We start from the raw sequence: 20,287 nt of genomic DNA, 5'->3' as shown, positions 1-20,287 counted from the left end.
TGAGTTCTCTGAGGGAGTGGGTGTAGACAGAAACTAGAAAGAGACCCAGAACTGAGCTTTGAGGCACCCCCACAGTTAGAGAGTGGGAGGCAGAGGAGGAGCCCACAAAGAGACTAAGAAACAGCCAGAGAGATCAGAGGAGAACCAGGAGATTACAGTGTCAGTGAAACCAAAGTTAGATCATATGTCCAGGAGAAGAAGGTAAATGGTGCTTGATGACTCTTTATGGACTTCATGAATGCTCCTCCCATAACCTGCTTGATCCGCCTATTGCCCCACTTTGAGTGTGAAAACTGCTCTCCAGGAGATATCGGCCTAACATAGGCTTAGACCTCGCTGTCTTTTCTCTTCTGCATTGTCCCAGCTTTTCTGCCTGACCTAACTGGGAGGGCCCCCACAGTGAGGAAACCTAACCTTAATTCTAAACTGAACTGCTAGGTCCTCTGCTAATTACCTTTTTAGCTCTACTTCTCAGTCATCAGGCATGGGTTTTCAAGTGTGTGTCACACCATTTGAAATAGCGTGCCGTTGGGAGTTTAGTCTCTGATCAGAACCCAAAACCATCAGAGAATAGAACTCGGAGAAATTTAATGTCTTATCTCCCCAAGCACCATTTGAAGTAGTGTGCCCTCAGCACTTTAGCCTATGATCAGAACCCCAAAACCATCAGAAGGCAGGCCTCAGACAAATTTAACGTCCCACGGTACTTGTGTACGTATCTGTAATGTATTTATATTATGTCTGTCTCCCTCTCTAGACTGTAAGTTCATTGTGGGCAAGGGAACATGTCTACCAACTCTGTTATACGGTATCTTTCAAGTGCTTAGTACAGTGCTCTGCACCTTTAGTGACCAATAAATACAATTGATCAATTGATCTCATTTCCCTTCGGTCAGGCTTTCTTGGGAATTGAACCATTTTGGTGAACCCGAGTCGTGTGAGACCCTTTTACTTTGTTAGAATGGTCAGTCGGTGGCCTTTATTGAGCACTTACTATGTGTAGAGTACAGTATTAAGCATTTGGAAGAGTATAATTCAACGGAGTTGGTAGACGCTTTCCCTGTCAAGGTTAGTGAAGAGAGAAGCAGTGGGAAGCTGTCTTCGGGCAAGCACTGCATGCTCAGGCATGTTTTAGTGTTCAAAGACAAATTTATTTCCTTGGCAGGAAAGCCAACTGAATCCACCTGTGGGTGTGGGTCTGTGGATCAGTTACTTTCTTTCAGCCCCTGGTGGCATGTGCCCGGAAGGGATCTACTTCTTTACCGTTTTACCTCATTCAGATTTTTTTTTTATGGTCTTGTTTAACAGTTACTTTGCGCCAAAGCACTGTACTTAAATTGATACACAAGTAATCAGGTCGCCATGGTCTGTATCCCACATGAGGCTCAGAGTTTAAACATGAGGGAGGACAGATATTTAATCCTCCTTTTATGGATCAGGAAACCAAGGCTCAGGAAAGGTGACTTGCCCAAGGTCACATAAGTCAGGTGGCAGAGCTTGGATTAGAACACAGGCCCTATGACTGTCAAGCCTGTACTCATTCCACTAGGCCACACAGTTTGATCACTCCCTTGTTTTTTGGGGATTTTTTTTAATATTAAAAGAGAACTTCACCAGTTTAGTCCTTTTTCAAACATTGAGTTCCAAGGTGATATAATAATTGTATTCTTGTCCCTATTAACAAAATATTAAGTATATTTAGGCTCACGGTGCTAGGCAAAGTACTTTACGCATTAAGGAGTGCTGAAGATGTCAGCTGAAAGTGCTTAGCCTGCCGAATAGAAAAATCACAATTAACGAGCCACGGATTGATTTACAGTCAGCACTCTTCATGTCGATCGACAGGTTAAAGGTTGGGTTGACTGTATTTATGTCCATTATAGAGGGCCCCTTTGCCCAGGTGAGTGGGGAAAATTGAATATTTGCTGTTGGCAAGCAAAGAAAAGTTTGTTTTATCCCAGATGTGAAAAGGTGATCGAGAAAAATTCCTTACATAATGATCCTAGGTGGTTGAAATGACTACTGAATCCTGAGATGTTCAACATTTGAAGATGGGGGAAGCTTGGCTGCCTGGACACTAGCACATCTGAGATGTAATTTTGTGAACTAGAAGGCACAAAATATTCAGGGGCTCCTTACCTCACTGCTGCTGTCTGTGCACCCCCAGTTCACCCTCCTTTCACAAGCCCGAGAAGCTCAGAGTTTCAGAGGTTTTCCTTAAAGTTCAGGTGGCAGTCTTGAGTGACACAATGTTTGTGGAGAATGTTGAGCTCTCGACTCTTCAGTGCAGTCAGTAAATTCACTCAAGTGCTGGGTTTAAAATATCCTGCTTGGAATAGTACAAAGACACTCTCAAAATGTAATTATTAAAGCTTACTGACTTAGTTTTCAAGTAAGTTGTAGGTATTGCTTTTTTTGCATCCTTTTTATTAGTTTCTCAGGTACTGTTCATTCTTTCCTGGTGTCAGGCCTCTCTCAGGCAACCCCAAAAAGGCTGAAAAGCTAAAATTCATCAGGCATTCTTCTGGCCTCACTACAAGTCCCAGGAGTAGTAGAAGTAATCTGGTAGAGGCCAAAGGATGTGTCGTATTCTTCACTACCTCGAACACGACAGCTCTTTCCTGGGAATGAAAGGCAAGAAGTCTCTCCCAGATGAACTGGCTGAGCAGAGCTTCCCTTGTTGAATAGCCCAAAGTCACTGTAAATTTTCTCTCCAGAGATAATTGTCATATTTAAAAACTATCTCATTTCCTGAGCTTACTGTTAATAGGATAGAATGCTTTTTAATATTTCCTTTGACTTTCCCCCTCGCACACTTCAAACTGCTGAAGTGAAAATGGAAACTATACAGTTATACTGCAGGGTAGAATATTACAAATAATTAAGGTTGGGATTTCAGAGATCAAATCTGCTGGCTAAGTAATACTGTCAAAATATTAAGTCTGTCTGAAGCTTGGTGGGTTGTAATTTTTAATGTTTGAATCCCCTCCTTGCTGTATCCGCAGAATCAATTTTCAAATAGCCCAGCAGCCTAAGTAGACTTTTTTATTTCCAGAAGGTTCCAGTTCCAGTTTAACATGCTGACGACAACCCAATCGCCCTTCCCATTCGGGAATAGGGAAGTCTGGATTCTGTCCCCAGCTTGCCCACGATTCCCTGAATGACCATAGGCAACTCACTTAACTTTCAGAATCTCATTTCTCATCTGTAAAATAGGCTACTATCACATCTGTCCCCCAAGCTATTATAGAGGGATTTGGGGAGGGTTGACTAGATGCAACCGATAAAAACTCCTTGAACTCTTGAGAAAGGTATTTTGTAAGTACAGGGTGGAGTTCGTTCTATACATAAAAGCATCCTGTGGGTAGTAGCCACACTGTATCTCCTGAAGAGAAGTCAAGACCAAGCTTGCCTGCGAAATTATGTACAAAAGTTATGCCTGCTCATGGTTGAAGAAAATACATGTGTGTCCGTTCTCTCATTTCTCCTCTCCTAGAAACCAAGTCAGGATCATATGGGTGATTCTAAAAGAAAGTAGAGGGTCAGACCGGGTATAAGCACTCACTTATCACGCGTGGCTGGGCTGGCCGAGCCCAGGATTCCATCCAGGCTAGACTCTAGTGAGCTTGGTATGTGACTGTTCACATAATAGTAATAATGATGATGGTGATGATGATGGCGCTTCTTAAGCACTTACTGTGTGTCAAGCACCATGCTAAGAGCTGGGGTAGATACAGGCTAATCCGCTTGGATACAGTTCGTTTCCCAAATGGGCCCCAAAGTCTTAATCCCCACTTTACAGAGGAGGTAACTGAGGCACAGAGAAGTTAAGTAACTTGCCCAGGGTCACACGGTAGACAAATAGCAGAGCCAGGATTAGAACCCAGGTCCTTCTGGCTTCCGGACTTGTGCTCTGTCCACAAGGTCATGCTGCTTCCCGACTTACTGTTAGGTCCTTGAAAGTGAGAAACTGACTTTAAAATTAATGTAAGGGAAGCGACTGAATATAAGGACATGAACATAAGTGATCTGGGGATGGGGGTTTGTTGAGTATCTAAGTAGTACACCTAAGAGTAAGTGTACCAATTATTAGGTTCTGCAGCATGCAGAACACCACCATTACCCGATTAAAATCCAGGAAATTGAAATCCTGTCTCCTCCGAGAGACCTTCCCTGACTATCTTCTCATTTCACACCCTATTCACTTTACCCCCTAAGCAGTTTGATACTCATGTCACCTGCAGCCCCACAGCATTTACGTACATATCCTTATCCTCTGCCATTTCTCCTGTTTGTAATTTATTTTAACGTCTGTCTCCCCAACTAGTCTGTAAGGTTCTCATGAACAGGGATCATGTGCATCAACTCGATTGTACTCTCCCAAGTGCTTAGTACAGTGCTCTGCACACAGCAAGTGCTCAGTAAATTCCATCAATTGTTTGCAGAATCAGCTAACTCCAGGATATTTTGTGTCTGGGTCCCTGCTTAATCCCTCTCAGCTATGTATTAGGGAATCATGAGTTTACCCTAGGCCAAATTAACTGAGATTAAGGGTGTCTGGGAAGCAAATCCCAAGAGCTTTGCAGATCCTGGTGTAGTTGTCGGTTCCCAGTGCATTTTTGTGTGTGCACGCATACACACACACATAACCTTATCTCCAAAGATGATGCAGTTTTTAATGGGATTTTTTGCATATCCATAAAATCCGGTATTTGCATAGAAATGTAATTGAGTTCAAGACAGGTTTGGAATTTTGAGGTTCATTGTCAAACAATAATTACAAAATACTTTCTTAGAATGGAGAGCTATTTATATATTTATATTTAGGAATTCTACCATCTGAGTTGAATTTACAAGTATTTCATTGGCTTTTGGACGTACTGAGTGTTAATTTGAAAGATTTCAATTGGAGGCTACATTTGGAGGACATTCCCGAACGAGACTCTGAAATTTTCTTCTTCAATCTGCCCAACCTTGACATTGTGCTTCAGCTCACACATACAATTTCTTATGCCTTTGGGTATCCTATGTCATGGCTACTTCCAAGACATTCAAAGCCCCTGGAAGACCTTGGGTTCTTTTCTCCAAAGAACACAAAAAAACACCATTTACTCCCTCCCGTCTTCTCTGTTCACCCCAGGTCCACTCCCATGACGTATCCAAGACAGCCACAAAGTCAGGGTCCCTTGCCTCCAAATTTCCCAGCTGGAACTTTAGCAACCCTAGACTGTAAACTCATTGTGGGCGGGGAATATGTCTGCTCATTGTTATACTGTACTCCCCCCAAGCGCTTAGTACAGTGTTCTGCGCACAGTAAGCACTCAATAAACATGGCTAAATAAATCAAGACAGAAAAGGGAAGTAAACGTTAACCTCCTCTTCCCTCCATTACTCCCACCTCACACACCCCAGAAATGAGAATGGGAGAAATTCAGCCCCAGTCCTGCTCAGACTCTAGAGGAATTGGAGAGAAAATGAAGCACCCTTCCTAGGTGGTGGTGGTTATTTTTATTATTATTCTTGCTAAGTGCTTACTATGTGCTAGACACTTTACTAAGCACTGAGGTAGATACAAAATAATCAGGTTGGGCACAGACCTTGTCACTCACAAGGTTCACAGTTTAAGCGAACCTGAGGAGAAGAGCTCCAGCTTCTCCAGGGTTCAGATTTTCACCTTAGTGATTTAATTGCCTAAGGTGGCATCCTTTGCATCAGTGGATGGAAGAACCTAAAGAGGAAATGAACTTTTCCCCCAGGGGTGGTTTCTGATCAGCACTGACGTGGCCTGCCGGGAGCAAACACTGGGGAGATTTGCTCTGTCAAGGTGAGGGATCTAAATGATTAGAGGTGGGTGATGCTAGCTGAAAATAACAAGCATTCTGCCTCAACCAGTTCAAATATTTCACTCCATTGTCCTTCAGAAAACCATTCACTCTGTTTTCCCTTGACAGCTCTGATCACTCCTTTGGTTCAGTTATCCAGTGATTAAATCTTCTAGACTCCATAGCAAGCAACTTGTGTTCCAAGAATGTGCTTTGACAATGTAAATCATTGTATTCAGGGGTTCCCTTCAAGTATTATTCCATATCACAGCTTTGCTAAAGAGTGTATCTCCCCCTCTAGACTGTAATCTCCCTTTGGGAAAGGAATATGTCTACCAACTCTGTTATATCATGCTCTTCCAATTGCGTAGTACAGTAAGCACTCAATAAATACCACTGATTGATGGAGTACAAATGGAGCCACCTTTGAGTAGATCTTGTGCTAAAGACTTATTGTCCTGTTTTATGCTCTCGAGTCGTTTCCGACCCACAGCCACACCACGGACGCATCTCTCCCAGAACGCCACGCTCTCCATCTGCAGTCGTTCTGGTAGTGTTTCCAAGGAGTTTTTTTAGTAAAAAGCCGGAAGTGGTTTACCATTGCCACCTTCTGCGCAGTAAACTCGAGTCTCTGCCCTCGACTCTCTCCCATGCTGCTGCTGACCAGCTTGGGTGAGTTTTGACTTGTAGCAGTTCGCCTTCTGCTCGCTAGCCACTGCCCAAGTGAGGAATGGGTAGGCCTCTGCTTGACTCTCCCTCCCGTAGCCAAGACTGGTAGAGTACTGGAAATTCTCCAAGTGCGACCCTGAGAGGCTGGCTAAAGACTTATACTGGTACCCTATTTTGTAGCTCTACCCGACTCCCATCCCAGGGTACCCTTCCGACTCCCAACTAATAACCGGTTTTCTATACTTCGCAAATCTGTGAAGTATACATTTTTCTCTAGCACATAATACATATATTTTTTACCCATCTGCAGTACTCCAGTCTATGCAGTTGTCCACCTGTACATTCAGTTGCTTATCTTGACTACTCTATTTGTAAATTTTTTACATCTGTCTTCCCCATTAGAGTGCGAGCTCCTTGGGGACAGGGATTGTGTCACTTCATTATTCTGTATTTCCCAAGCAATTAATATAGTAAATTCCACCACGTAGGCACTCAATAAATACTAATTCTACTACTACCCAATCTGACCCTTATTTTAGTGACATTTGAGATTCCCACTTGGTAATGCTAGTTCAACTCAAGGTAAGCGTCTTATTTTTTATTTGATTTTTTTTATCTCCCAGGGAGATATAAATCAGTACTCCATGTGTTTAATTGAAGAGGATTGGGGTTTGATGAATCACTGCTTGCTCTTTAGCCACACCCAACCCATATGTGCATAAACACACTATTATGCGTAGACCAACCACTTGGAAAAGACTCCCATTTCTTCAGCAACTGCCACAATGGTGCAGAGGTAGGGAAACAATATGAATAAAAAAGGGGATTAAAGGAGAGCCATCATTATTCTGAATTACATTTATGATCGCACTCCTTTACACAAAGAACTATTGCAAGCGCTGGGGAAAGGTTCAAGAATATTTAGACATTGTCCGACTCAGTTTTAAAGGGGAAGAACTAAAACCAGACACACAGGGGATGAAATAACATGACAGGTACAGCAGAAACAAATCACCAGCAACAAAAGAACTGCAGTATACTACTGCTGGGAAGGCCTCACAGTGGAGATGTGCCCTCAACAAGCCTTTGAAAAAGGGGAGAGTAAATTGTCAGATAGAGGAGGGAGGGCATTCCAGGCCAAAAGCAGGACGTGGGCTAGCGGTCGGCAGCGATATGGGCAAGATGGAGGCCTAGTGAGAAGGTAAGCATTAAAGGAGTGAAGTGTGTGGGCTGGGTTCATTCATTTGTTGTGGTATTTACTGAGCACTTACCCTGTGCAGAGCACTGTACTAAGCACTTGGGGAGGGATAACATAACCATAAACGGTGACATTCCCTGCCCACAATGAGTTTACCGTCTAGATGGGGGAAACAGCAATACAAATACATAAAATGATAGAAATGTACATAAGTGCCCTGGGGCTGGAGGAGGGGAGAGCAATGGAAGCAAGTCAGGGCGATGCAGAAGGGAGTGGGAGGTGAGAAAAAATGGGGATTAATCTGGGACGACCTCTTGGAGGAGATGTGCCTTCAGTAAGGCTTTGAAGGTGGGGGATAGTAATTGGGAGGGCATTTCAGGCCAGAGGCAGGATGTGGGCGAGAGGTCGGCGATGAGTTGGGCAAGATCGAGGCACAGTGAGAAGGTTAGCACTAGAGAAGTGAAGTGTGCGGGCTGGGTTGGAGAAGGAGAGGAGTGAGGTGAGGTAGGAGATGCAAGGTGGTAGAGTGCTTTAAAGCCAAAGGTGAGGAGTTTTTGTTTGATACAGAGGTGGTTGGGTGACCACTGGATTTTTTTGAGGAGTGGGGTGGCGTGCCCTGAACCTTTCTGTAGAAAAATGATCCGGGCAGCAGAGTCAACTATGGACTGGAGTGGAGAGAGACAGGAGGCTGGGAGGACTGCAAGCAGGCTGATGCAGTAATCCAGGTGGGATAGGATGAGTGATTGTATTAATGGGATAGCAGTTTGGATGAAGAGGGAAGAGCAGATTTTAGTGATGTGAAGGGGGACCAACAGGATTTAACGATGGATTAAATATGTGGGTTGAGTGACAGAGAAGAGTCAAGGACAACGCCAAGGTTACGGGCTTGTGAGACGGGAAGGGCGGTGGTGCCGTCTACAGTGATGGGAAAGATGGGAGGACAAGGTTTGGGTGGGAAGATAAGGAGTTCTGTTTTGGACATGTTAAGCTTGAGGTGATGAGAGGACATCTGAGTAGAGATGTCTTGAAGGCAAGAGGAAATACGAGACTGCGGAGAGGGAGAGAGATCAGGGCTGGAGATGTAGATTTGGGTGTCTTCCGCATAGAGGTGGTAGTTGAAGCCGATCAAGACCAGGGTTACCTTGTTCCAACTGCATTGCTGTGATTTTGTCACGGAGTGCCTTGCTGGTTTTTCTATTTTCCAAAAGCTTGATATTAGCCTTGTTAAGAGTTTAGTTGCCATCTTTTGATTCACCGGTGTAACTGACCCTGTAGCAGATCCCAGCATAGGGGCCAGGGATCACTCTAATATCCTGTCTTTGATATGGCCCCAGTTAACCATGCACTTTATGGGGAGAAACACCAGTTTAAGATGAAGAAACCCATCTCTCCCATTTCTGGCTGTTCTAGTTGAATTAATCCATGGGACCCACTGCCCCCACTCCTTGTCACCTGATCTGTCTTTGGGTACCCTCGGTCACAATCCTGCCTCCTCGTTGGCTGGCCAGCCGGCTTCGACTTGAAGGATAAATACCCTTGTCATTCTGATGAATACGGTTGGTGTCTGCAGTTTTGTGGGAGTTTCTCAATTTTCCTACAGAATTTGCTGGGATTTGGGTATAGCTGGGTGTGCCGTGATCGGGTGGCTTTTTGAGCAGAGTCAAACGCTATAAGTAAGGCAGTATAAGAGCTGAAGTCTGACAGATGTGCCGAAGTGTGTACAGTGGTCCTTCGGTCAAGGAAAACAGCACTGACAATGAAGTTCACCGACGAATGGAAGTGTGACAAAATGTTGCTGTCGAATTGCTCTCAATCAGCGGTATTTATTGAACACTTACTAGATGCAAGACACTGTGCTGTGATTCATATGGTCTATTGGGTAGAGCATGGGCCTGGGAGTCAGAAGGTCATGGGTTCTAATCCTGGCTCCACCACTTGTCTGCTCTATGACCTTGGACAAGTCACTTCACTTCTCTTTGCCTCAGTTCCCTCATCTGTAAAATGGGGATTAAGACTGTGAGCCCCATGTGGGACAGATCCTGCCTCCAACCTGATTAACTGGTATCTATCCTAGCACTTAGAACAGAACAGCTTGACATGTAGTAAGCTCTCTCTCAACCCCACTTCTCCTTCCAGTTATTGCCCTGTCTCCCTCCAACCCTTCCTTTCCAGACTCCTAGAACGAGTCGTCTACACTCACTGTCTTGAATTCCTCAACTCCAACTCTCTCCTGGACTCCCTCCAATCTGGCTTCCGTCCCCTCCACTCTACCGAGACTGCTCTCTCTAAGGTCACCCATGACCTCCTTCTTGCCAAATCCAGTGGCTCCTACTCTATCCTAATCCTCCTCGACTTCTCAGCTGCCTTTGACACTGCCGACCATCCTCTTCTCCTCCACACCTTATCTCACCTTGGCTTCACGGACTCTGTCCTCTCCTGGTTCTCCTCTTCCTGGCCCTTCATTCTCGGTCTCCTTCGCAAGCTCCTCCTCCCCCTCCCATCCTCTAACTGTAGGGGTTCCTCAGGGGTCAATGCTTGGCCCTCTTCTGTTCTCCATCTACACTCACTCCTTTGGTGAACTCATTCGCTCTCACGGCTTCAACTATCATCTCTATGTCGATGACACCCAAATCTACATCTCCTCCCCTGTTCTCTCCCCCTCCCTTCAGGCTCGTATCTCCTCCTGCCTCCTGGACGTCTCCACCTGGATGTCTGCCCGCCACCTAAAACTCAACTTGTCCAAAACTGAGCTCCTTATCTTCCCTCCCAAACCCTGTCCTCTTCCTGACTTCCCTGTCACTGTGGACGGTATGACCATCCTTCCCGTCTCTCAAACCCGCAACCTTGGTGTCATCCTTGACTCAGCTCTCTCATTCACCCCACACATCCAATCCGTCACCAATGCCTGCTGGTCTCACCTTTACAATATTCCAATATCGCCAAGATCCGCCCTTTCCTCTCCATCCAAACGGCTATCGTACTGGTACAAGCTCTCATAATATCCTGGCTAGATTATTGTGTCAGCCTTCTCTCTGACTTCCCGTCCTCCTGTCTCTCCCCACTCCAGTCTATTCTTCATTCTGCTGCCCAGATCATCTTCCTGCAGAAACGCTCTGGGCATGTCATTCCCCTCCTTAAAAACCTCCAGGGGATGCCCATCAACCTCCACACGAAACAAAAACTCACTCTGGGTTTCAAGGCTCTCCATCACCTTGCCCCCTCCTACTTCACCTCCCTCTCTCTTTCTACTGCCCACCCCGCACTCTCCGCTCCTCTGCCGCCCACCTCCTCACCGTGCCCTGTTCCCGCCTATCCTGCCTTCGACCTCTGGCCCCCGTCCTCCCGCTGTCCTGGAATGCCCTCCCTCCTCTCCTCCGCCAAACTAACTTTCTTCCCCTCTTCAAAGCCCTACTGAGAGCTCACCTCCTCCAAGAGGCCTTCCCAGACTAAGCTTCCCCTTTTCCCTCTGCTCCCTCTCCTCCCTTTCTGCTCCCTCCCGCCCTCTGCTCCCTCCCCCCCTTCACCTCCCCTCAGCTAAGCCCCCTTTCCCTCTGCTCCTCCCTCTCTGCCTTCCCCTCCCCTCAGCACTGTGCTCATTTGTATATATTTTTATTGCCGTATTTATTTTGTTAATGAGGTGTACATCCCCTTGATTCTATTTATCGTGATTGTCATCTTGTTTTTGTCCGTCTGTCTCCCCCGATTAGACTGTAAACCCGTCATTGGGCAGGGATTGTCTCTATCCGTTGCCAAATTGTATATTCCAAGTGCTTAGTTCAGTGCTCTGCACATAGTAAGCGCTCAATAAATACTACTGAATGAATAAGCTCTTAACAAGCTTATTATTATTGGTATTATTATTATTATTATTCCCGAGTTTTGAATCCAACTGTAAATTATGCTGCATTATTTTAAATAGGTAGACTTTGAATTTGTTGACCAGGAACATAACACTCACTAACCTCGTTGATTATTTGTTTCCTGTTTAGGTGCTAGTATCATCTTTGGGTTTAACTTACCTGTGGTCGGCTCTCAGGTCTCTATTGGTGGGGTTTAACCTCTGAGCCCTCGATGGTTTTTTTTTGAGGGTATATTTGTCACCTCAGCAGGATCTAAATATAATTTCCTGCATATTAATGCAGGAAGAGCGTGAAGTACAATTTCTAAGTAATTTAAATGTTCTTTTATTATCTTGTACATGTTAAACTATGGAGCATTTACGATCTCATCCTACCACATTAATAGGAGTTTGAGAAATTATCAAAATGTGGTGATTATCTTGATGATTATGCCTCCGCTATTAAAACTAGAAGATACGATTGAAACTATTTTATTGCAAATGAAATAGTCTGAGGCTTTTGCTGCTGTAATCTGTGTAATATTCTGAATCAGGTTTCCTCAATTCAAGTCTCCTGCTGTGTATTCTCTGATGCAGCTAAATCGTGGTTGTAGACTGTGAGGTTTCTTGTCTCCCATCTCGTGCCCATGGGGAGGACCAGGAGAGAATTAAGGTTTTGAGGGGTCACAAAATTTATATCCAATTTATAAAAAAAAAAAAAAACAAAAAAAAACAACTTAAGCAGGAAGCCGGCTAGAGAGTCAGTGGAGCCATGAGGTAAAGATGTTCTCAGGGATAACATCCCAAGATTCAGTAAATTCTTTGATTCAAACTTGGAGAAATATCTAAGAATGCCACACTCAAATTGTCCAGAGGAACTGGGTCCTTGTGTGCAGGGGCCGTGTCTATCACCTCTGTTGTATGATACTCTCCCAATAGTTTACAGTGCTCTGCACACAAGTGCCTAGTGAATACCCCTGACTGAGTGGGATTGCAGTAACCATATTTTAGATCAAATCCATAAACTCTTTTCAGTTGGATGGCATCCTCCAAGGGTCCTAAAGAAACTCAAAGGAAAAGCTGCTGAATTCCTATGGAGTTGTCACAAATGATATCTTGCTTTTAATGACCAGAGGATTCCCAACGTCACTCTCGCTGCCCCATTACACCTCCTAACTCATCCATTCTCCAAGAGGTGTGGTGGCTGGTAGTGGAACAATTGGCTGGGGCAGGGGGGGTGGGAGACGGGGTGGCTTAGAGGTAACGTGCTTACGTTGGAGGTGCAAATCATGAGTTCCCCCCATACTACAGCTGCCTCACGATACATAAAATAAAAGCAAAAACAAGTGCCACAGGTCTAGAAAGCCTACTTGCAATTCTGCATTCCATACTTCCTTGGTTGTCATTGAAATCAATCCACTAATCAATTGATGGCATTTATTGAGCACCTATTATTGAACACCTTCTGAGTTTTAGACTGTTAAGCACTAGGAAGAGTTCCACAGTGGCAAGACGTGGAGCTTCATGGCGCAGACAATCAACGGAAGAGCAAGTTTAAAGCAGGAAACAGGCAAACATATCAGGACCAAATAGCCAAACAATTAAAAATGCATTTCAGATAAAGATATGTGTAGAAAAATTGTGAGGCTAGGCTCAAAATACCCAAGTACTAAAGGTGGGCGTGGTGCAGCCCTGGGAATACCTGGAAGAGGTGGGATTTTAGAAGGGCTTTGTAGAATAGTAGTCATAATAATAATACTAAGTGCCAGGTACTGTTCTAAGAGCTGGGAGTAAGGACTACAGGTCAATCAGTGTCCCCGTTGGGTCACCAGTCTTAATCCCCATTTTACAGATGAGGTAACTGGAGCACAGAGAAGTTAAGTGACTTGCTCCAAAGTCACACCAGCAGACCCAAGTGGTAGAGCCAGGTTAGAACCCACGTCCTCCTGACTCCCAAGCCGCGGGCTCTTGCCACTTAAAAAGTCTATTTGCCCTTCGACAGCGGTAACATCCGTTTAATTGGTGTGCAAAGGTTTTAAAGTTTGGAAGATTTGAAATTCCTTACATTAAACAACAATGCAAAATAGATGTTATCCACTGCTCAGCTCCAAGAATATTTACACCACCCTACACCAGTAGATAGAAGAAGTCAGTTTTAGATTTTCAGAAAGAACAATAACATTGATTTTTGGTGGCTGAAGCCTTGAGTAATGTTTTTGAATTTTACGCATTTGAGTTTGAATTTAGAACAGGGAGATCTGTGGTCGGGGCAGATCTTAGGGGGAAGCAGAATTACGCAAGCCGATGGCCACGCATGAGTTACGGTGGAGGTGGTTGAGTCCAATGTCCAGTTAGAAGGTGAGTTGGGAGAAACGACGAGTGCGACTTGGGGGAGTAGCAACTGAAGAGACCTGGTAGGAAGATGGAAGTGAGAGTTGGGACTCTCTGCTTGATGTAACTGTGGGGGTTTTTGTTTTTTCCAATTGGTCGTTATATGAAAAATAACCTCTTACTAAGCTGTTCACACTGAAGTCTCACCGTTTCAGACTTCGCGACTGCTGAGTGAAACTGCATTTTCAGTAGTGACCCTACATTTGATAAGGTTTCGGGGATTGGAATGATGCTGTTGTCGAGGATGCTGCAAGAGCTGTCTCAGGCAGCTGCATGGAGTTCTGGATGAAAGAGCAGGTGTGGATTGAAAGAAGCTTGATGCAATAGTTAGGAATCAAGCTAACGCTCCCTATCATCAGTCTTAAGTCACTCAATCAGCTTACCCCCCTGCTAACTTACCTTGCTTGATTTCCTCCTACAACCCAGTCTGCACGTTTTGCTCCTTTAACGCCAATCTGAGAAGTGGCATGGCTCAGTGGAAAGAGCCTGGGCTTGGGAGTCAGAGGTCATGGGTTCTAATCCTGGCTCGGCCACTTGTCTGCTGTGACTTTGGGCAAGTCACTTCACTTCTCTATGCCTCAGTTACCTCATCTGTAAAATGGGGATTAAGACTGTGAGCCCCACGTGGGACAGTGTGATTAGCTTGTGTCCACCCCAGCACTTAGAACAGTGCCTGGCACATAGTAAGCACTTAACAAATACCATCATCAACCTACTCACTGTATCTCGATCTCATCCCAGCCGAGCCCTTGTCCATGTCCTCCCTCTAGCCTGAAACTTCCTCCTCCTTCAAATAAAGCAGGAAACAGGCAAACACATAAGGACCAAATAGCCAGAGCGCCTTATTAAAATCATGTCTCCTCCAAGCGACATCCCCCGATTAAGCTGTTTTTTTCCCTACTCCCTCTTCCTTCTGCATTGCATATGTACTTGGATCTTTGCCCTAAAATAAATTGATATTCACACCACCCTCTCCCCCTTGGCACGTATGTACATAGCCATAATTCATATATTTTAATGTCTGTCTCATTCATTCAGTTGTATTTATTGTTTACTGTGTGCAGAGCACTGTACAAAGCGCTTGGAAAGTACAATTGTCTCCCCCTAGAGGTTGTGAGCTCTTTGTAGGTAGGTAACATATCTACTGACTCTATTGTATTTTACTGTCCCAAATACTTAGTACAGAGGTCTGCACACAGCACTCAATAAGTACCACTGATTAAATGATTCAGATGCCATTTTTCAAGTCTGGGGAAGGTTGACACGCCTGTAGTATTTTTCAGCCTTTGAGCCCGTTCTCAGAAGACTCCAACAGATCATCTTGTAAGCTCCTTCACTAGACTTTAAGCTCCTCGTGGTCTGGAGTTGTGTCTTGACCTGAGTCTGGAGGACAGATGGATTATTATTAAGTGCTTTCGAATCATTTCCAATTCATAGCGATTCCATGGATATGCTTTCTCCGGAACGTCCTGTCCTCTGCCGTAAATGGCAACCTTTCTAATGGTTCTTCTGTAATCACAGTTATGGTCTGTATTCATCTAGCTGCCAGTCTTCCTCTTCCATGTTTTTCCTGGACTTTTCCCAGCATTAGTGTCTTCTCCAGAGAATTAATCCTCCTGATTCTGTGTCCAAAATATGCTAATTTGTTAGGCATTTGGCTTTCCAAAGACCACTTTGGTTTAATTTGCTCCAAGATCCATTTGTTTGCTTTTCAGGAAGTCCTTGGTTTTCGCAAAGGCCTTCTCCAACCCCACATTCACCCAGAAAAACTGTAGACTCTGTTTCTGACACATCAGACATTTCACCACCATCTTTATGCTCGCGGTGCTCTTCAGAGTTTCCTAAGCTCAAATTCTCCAGCAGGAGTACGTAAAACTGATCATCTTTTTTTCAGGTTACTACAGCCCTCTGGAAAGATCAGACTACTTGATGTTGGCAGCTGCTTTAATCCGTTTCTGAAGTTTGAAGAATTTCTGACCGTTGGTATAGAATCGTGCCTTGCTGTTGAGGGTATGCATCCTTGGGACAAGAGCTCTGAAAGCCTAGCTCCCAGAAAGATTAGAGGGCCAGATATGATGACGTGGGGAGTCACTGAGGCTGCTTCTCCCAGAGGAGTAGGATGTCTTTAGGGCTCTTCGTTCCCGCTTACTTTCCTGTCCTGACTCCTTCTTTCCCCATGTCCCTTCCCTCCTATCCCCGGTTCCATATTCCCGCTTACTCTTGCCATCCTGTTTAAAGCAGCATGGCCCTAGTGAAAAGAACACGGGCCTGGGAGACAGAGGACCTGGGTTCTAATCCTGCTCCACCGTTTGCCTGCTGAATGAGCTTGGGCAAGTCATTTAACTTCTGTGGTCCCCAGTTCATCTGAAGCAGCGGGCTCAGTGGAAAGAGCCGGGCTTGGGAGTCAGGAGGTCATGGATTCAAATCCCAGATCTGCCACTTGTCAACTGTGTGACTGTGGGCAAGTCACTTAACTTCTCTGTGCCTCAGTTTCCTCATCTGTAAATGGGGATGAAGATGTGAGCGTCACATGGGACAACCTGATTACCCTGTATCTACCCCAGCACTTAGAACAGTGCTCTGCACATAGTAAGCGCTTAACAAATGCCAACATTATTATTATTATTATTATTATTATCAAATAGGGATTATCTGTTCTCCCTCCACCTCAAACTGCAAATTCCACGTGGGACAGGAATCGTGCTCCACCTGTTTATCTTGAATGTACCTCAGTGCTTAGTACACTGCTTGGCATATAGAAAGCACTTAACACATACTGTGATTATTATTTTTTATTATTACTATTATTACCCTGCTGCTCCTGCTGCAATCCCCTCTCATTTACCCCCTCTATCTCTGCTCACACTCCGCTCCACACGTACTTTACATCTGTCCCAGGTCATTTTTCCCTTCCCTGCCTCTCCCCTTCTCATCACTATTGTGGCAAGCAGATTCATGTCCCAGATGGTATCTCCATCGTAGAAATTAGCACCCTCCCTCCTTGGGACAGCAGCAGCAGCCATCGATATCAGAAGTGAGACTCTCACCTGTTATATGTTAAAATGGATGCCCCCTCCTCCCCCTCATTGGGTGAATTCAGCTCTGAAGAGACGCCGTCACACTGAGTCTGGCCACCTGTGGGGAACCGGCGCCATTTTTGATTTCCGGGAGTCTGGTGGAGGCTATGTAGGTGGGGGTAGGGAGAGAGAGAGGCAGGCGGAAGCAACCCTTGCCGCTAAGCTACATAACTTTGCGAGGGAAGGAAGGCACCGGCAGTAGATGGAGGAGCCCCCACTACCTTCCTCGTACCCTACACCCACCATCGTCTCCACCTACTGCCATTCCTCCTCCTCACTCTCCTGTCATGGCTTCTTGCCTTCGCGCCCCCCTCCCCTACACCCACGCCAGATACCTATGGCTCAGGCAGACCGACAGGGATACTCCACGCGTTCTGAAATAGGACTATTCGGGGGGGTGAGGGGAAAGTCCTAATAAATGGTGGGTGGGCCTCTCCGAAAGCTGGGGAGGACTGGAGAAACAAACCCAGCGTGTGGGAGCGGGGAGGAGAGACCTAACTTGCCATTCCTCCCCAAGCTCCCTTGGGCCCGCTCTCTCTCCCAGGCCCTTTCTGTCCTCCGCAGGGGAAGTAGCACGATCAACGTGATTGGTGCAGAAACTCCTCACCTCTACACAGGCGTTTCTACTCACCCAGCCCGTCTCGGCAGCTTTGAGTTAATGCATTATTGAAGTCTGTCGGTTTCAAATCTTATTTTCTCTCCCTGTGGTAAATCTAGAAAATCTTTGTTGTTCTTTTCTCTTTGCCAGAGCGTGTATAAATGTGACTTCTTGAACCTGCAGCTTCAGCAACCACTCCAACTGGCCAAGATGCTATAGAATGCGTTTTTAAAGCAGCTGAAAAGCCCCAGTTGATTCTCTTCCCGGAGAGCTTTTTTCATGTTGTGGTTTTCTCTCTCCTCCTTCTTACTTTCCTTCACCTTACCAGCGGTGATCTGTTGCAAGAAGGCTCACGAACTTTTAGTCTTGAACGGTCTGTTGCTCATCATCACCCCCGACTCCTCCCACCAGAATCGCCACGCCATGATGATGAAAAGCTGGAAGATCGCCATCGAGTCCCTGGGCTTTAAGCGTTTCAAGTATTCCAAGTTTTCCCATATGCATCTAATGGCCTTTCGGAAAATTTCTCTGAAAACCACAAGCGACCTGGTTAGCAGAAACTACCCCGGCATGCTGTACATCCCTCAGGATTTCAACAGCGTGGAAGATGAGGAGTTTTCCAACCCCTCCTGCTACGTCCGGTCCGACCTGGAAGACGAGCAGCTCGCGTACAGTTTCACGGAGCTGCCGGACGCCCCGTATGATTCCGACTCGGGGGAAAGCCAGGCCAGCTCCATCCCTTTCTATGAGCTAGAAGACCCCATCCTACTTCTAAGTTAGTACGGCAGCTAAAGCGCCCCTTCCCGTTCCAGACTCCTTTATGGCCTAAACTAATTTGGAATACTAATACGGGCTCAGTACTTACGACGTGGTTTGCATAGAAGAATTGCAAAGGTTTACAGAGTTTGCTATTTTTTCTACTTCTGAATTTTAAAATATTATTCTTGGTATAGAAGCTTAAAGTTTCATGCAGAACGATTCCCATCGTAGCAGAAACAACTGTTACTTTCTCTAGGATTTGTAGCACTAAAAATATCTCACAGAAAGGTACCGTTTCTTTTCCTCCAGTGACGTAAAGCGGGATCCATACGTAATAAAATACGTGTTTCCCCGGATTTTTTGAATGTTCCAGAACAGGTAAATGTCAGACCTTTGTAGAAAGCTGTAGATTGCACTTTGATCGTTCAATTTGACATGGACTAGGAGGTGGGGTTAGGTTTAGTCTTTTGGGGTTTTTTTTTCGTTTGTTGTTGTTGTTGTTTTGTTTGGGTTTTTTTTTTTTTGGATGCACTTATTGATGTTTTTGGATCAGAGGCATTTCTTCTCGCAGAAAGTGTCTTTACTGTCTCGTTCTACGTATTGGAAATCCCACTGGCGGCCCCAGGAATTGGGAGACTTTTCTACATTAGTGAAAGCGTTTCACTGGAATTTTTCATTTTCCCATGTGGGCAAGTTAGTAGCGTTAAGCCCCAAACTGTCCAAATGGTAGTTCGCTAGATTCCAGATTTCTCTGTGGATGGAAGGAAGTTTGTGTTTTACATTTTCTCATTTGGATCTCTTCTAATTAAGAAGGACCCGATTCACTGCTTCACTTTAGACAAAACCTCTGTTGAGTAAGACTTTTTGAGCCTGTGAGGAGCTGTGAATTAGCTGACAACTTTTGTGATGATGGCAGACTTTCAGTTTAGGTTGATGCTGCTCTTACTGCACGTCTGGAAGTTTAAGGATTTAAAACATGATTCCACTTTTGTCATTAGATAAACCTCTCAGATATCTTTTTTGACATTCTAGTGTTCTATTTTCTATCTACATCCTAGCAAAGAAACTCCTCCTTAAGGCTCTACACAAAAGAGGCTGTGGGATTTTTTTTTCTTTTTTGCATTGACAAATCGATTTGTTTCTGAATCAGAAGCAAATGATGAAGAGAAAATTTGCCCAAGTAAATGAACAGCACAAGCTAGTTTCAACAACAAAAATGCTTGGGCCACATTATCTTGTTGGCATCAGCCAGAAGTTATCAGATAAACTGTCAGTTTTCAGAATGCCACTGTGTGGGTTTTTTGTTTTGTTTTTCAAGTGGTTATTACATGAAAAATACCTCATACTGAGGTTTTGCACTGAAATCTCACCATTTCAGACTTCATGATTGCTTGTTTGAAACTGCATTTTCAACAGTCGACCCTACGTTTCATAAACTGCCCTTCTGTACTCTCAGAAATGAACTGATGTTTTTGTGCTTATTGTGAATTGCTGTAGTTAACAATGAATGTCCAAATTTATATAGAGAAACAAGTTATCTTTTTAAAATGTAAGCATTTGAATGCTTATGCCCAGCATTTCCAATTAAACTTAACACGGTAAGTTACAAAGACTACCCAGATTTTTAATTAACCTAAAGTCATTTTGCTGAATGAGATGTATAGTCATGGTTGAAATAGGTCAAGTTTAGCTGAAGATTATTTACTTCATTTTCAATAGCCTAAGATTTTTCAAATTCTTTTTTGTTGTGTTGTCCCCAGTTAAATACTGTTGGGGCCTCGTTTTCTTTAGCCAAAAAAAAAAAAAAAGCTGCATTTAGGAAAATGGTATAATATCATGAAGGTATTCCACCCTGCCAGACTGCACGTTTCTTTCAGTTTGGCTAAATTCGGCCCGAGAGCAAAGAGAGCCCAGCGACAAGTTTTAAGCGTGTCG

The 20,287-nt window shown here is 44.7% G+C and overlaps 1 protein-coding gene across 1 annotated transcript in view; it reads left to right on the top strand.

Moving 5' to 3' along the window:
- Nucleotides 1-18,635, top strand: part of BMT2 (base methyltransferase of 25S rRNA 2 homolog) — a gene marked incomplete at its 5' end in the record, with an annotated part of 54,681 nt that extends 36,046 nt beyond the window's left edge. Inside the window, 4 exon segments of the mRNA XM_029073284.1 lie at nt 15,813-15,927; nt 17,744-17,839; nt 17,841-17,922; nt 17,925-18,635. Of these exon segments, the coding sequence (XP_028929117.1) occupies nt 15,813-15,927; nt 17,744-17,839; nt 17,841-17,922; nt 17,925-18,373 (742 nt within the window).
- Nucleotides 18,636-20,287: the final 1,652 nt, after the last annotated feature.

The sequence above is a fragment of the Ornithorhynchus anatinus genome, chromosome 10 (genome assembly GCF_004115215.2).
Source record: "Ornithorhynchus anatinus isolate Pmale09 chromosome 10, mOrnAna1.pri.v4, whole genome shotgun sequence".
NCBI classification, from domain to species: Eukaryota; Metazoa; Chordata; class Mammalia; order Monotremata; family Ornithorhynchidae; genus Ornithorhynchus; species Ornithorhynchus anatinus.
Note: the sequence above shows the minus strand (reverse complement) of the source record. Positions and strands in the feature narration are given on the sequence as shown.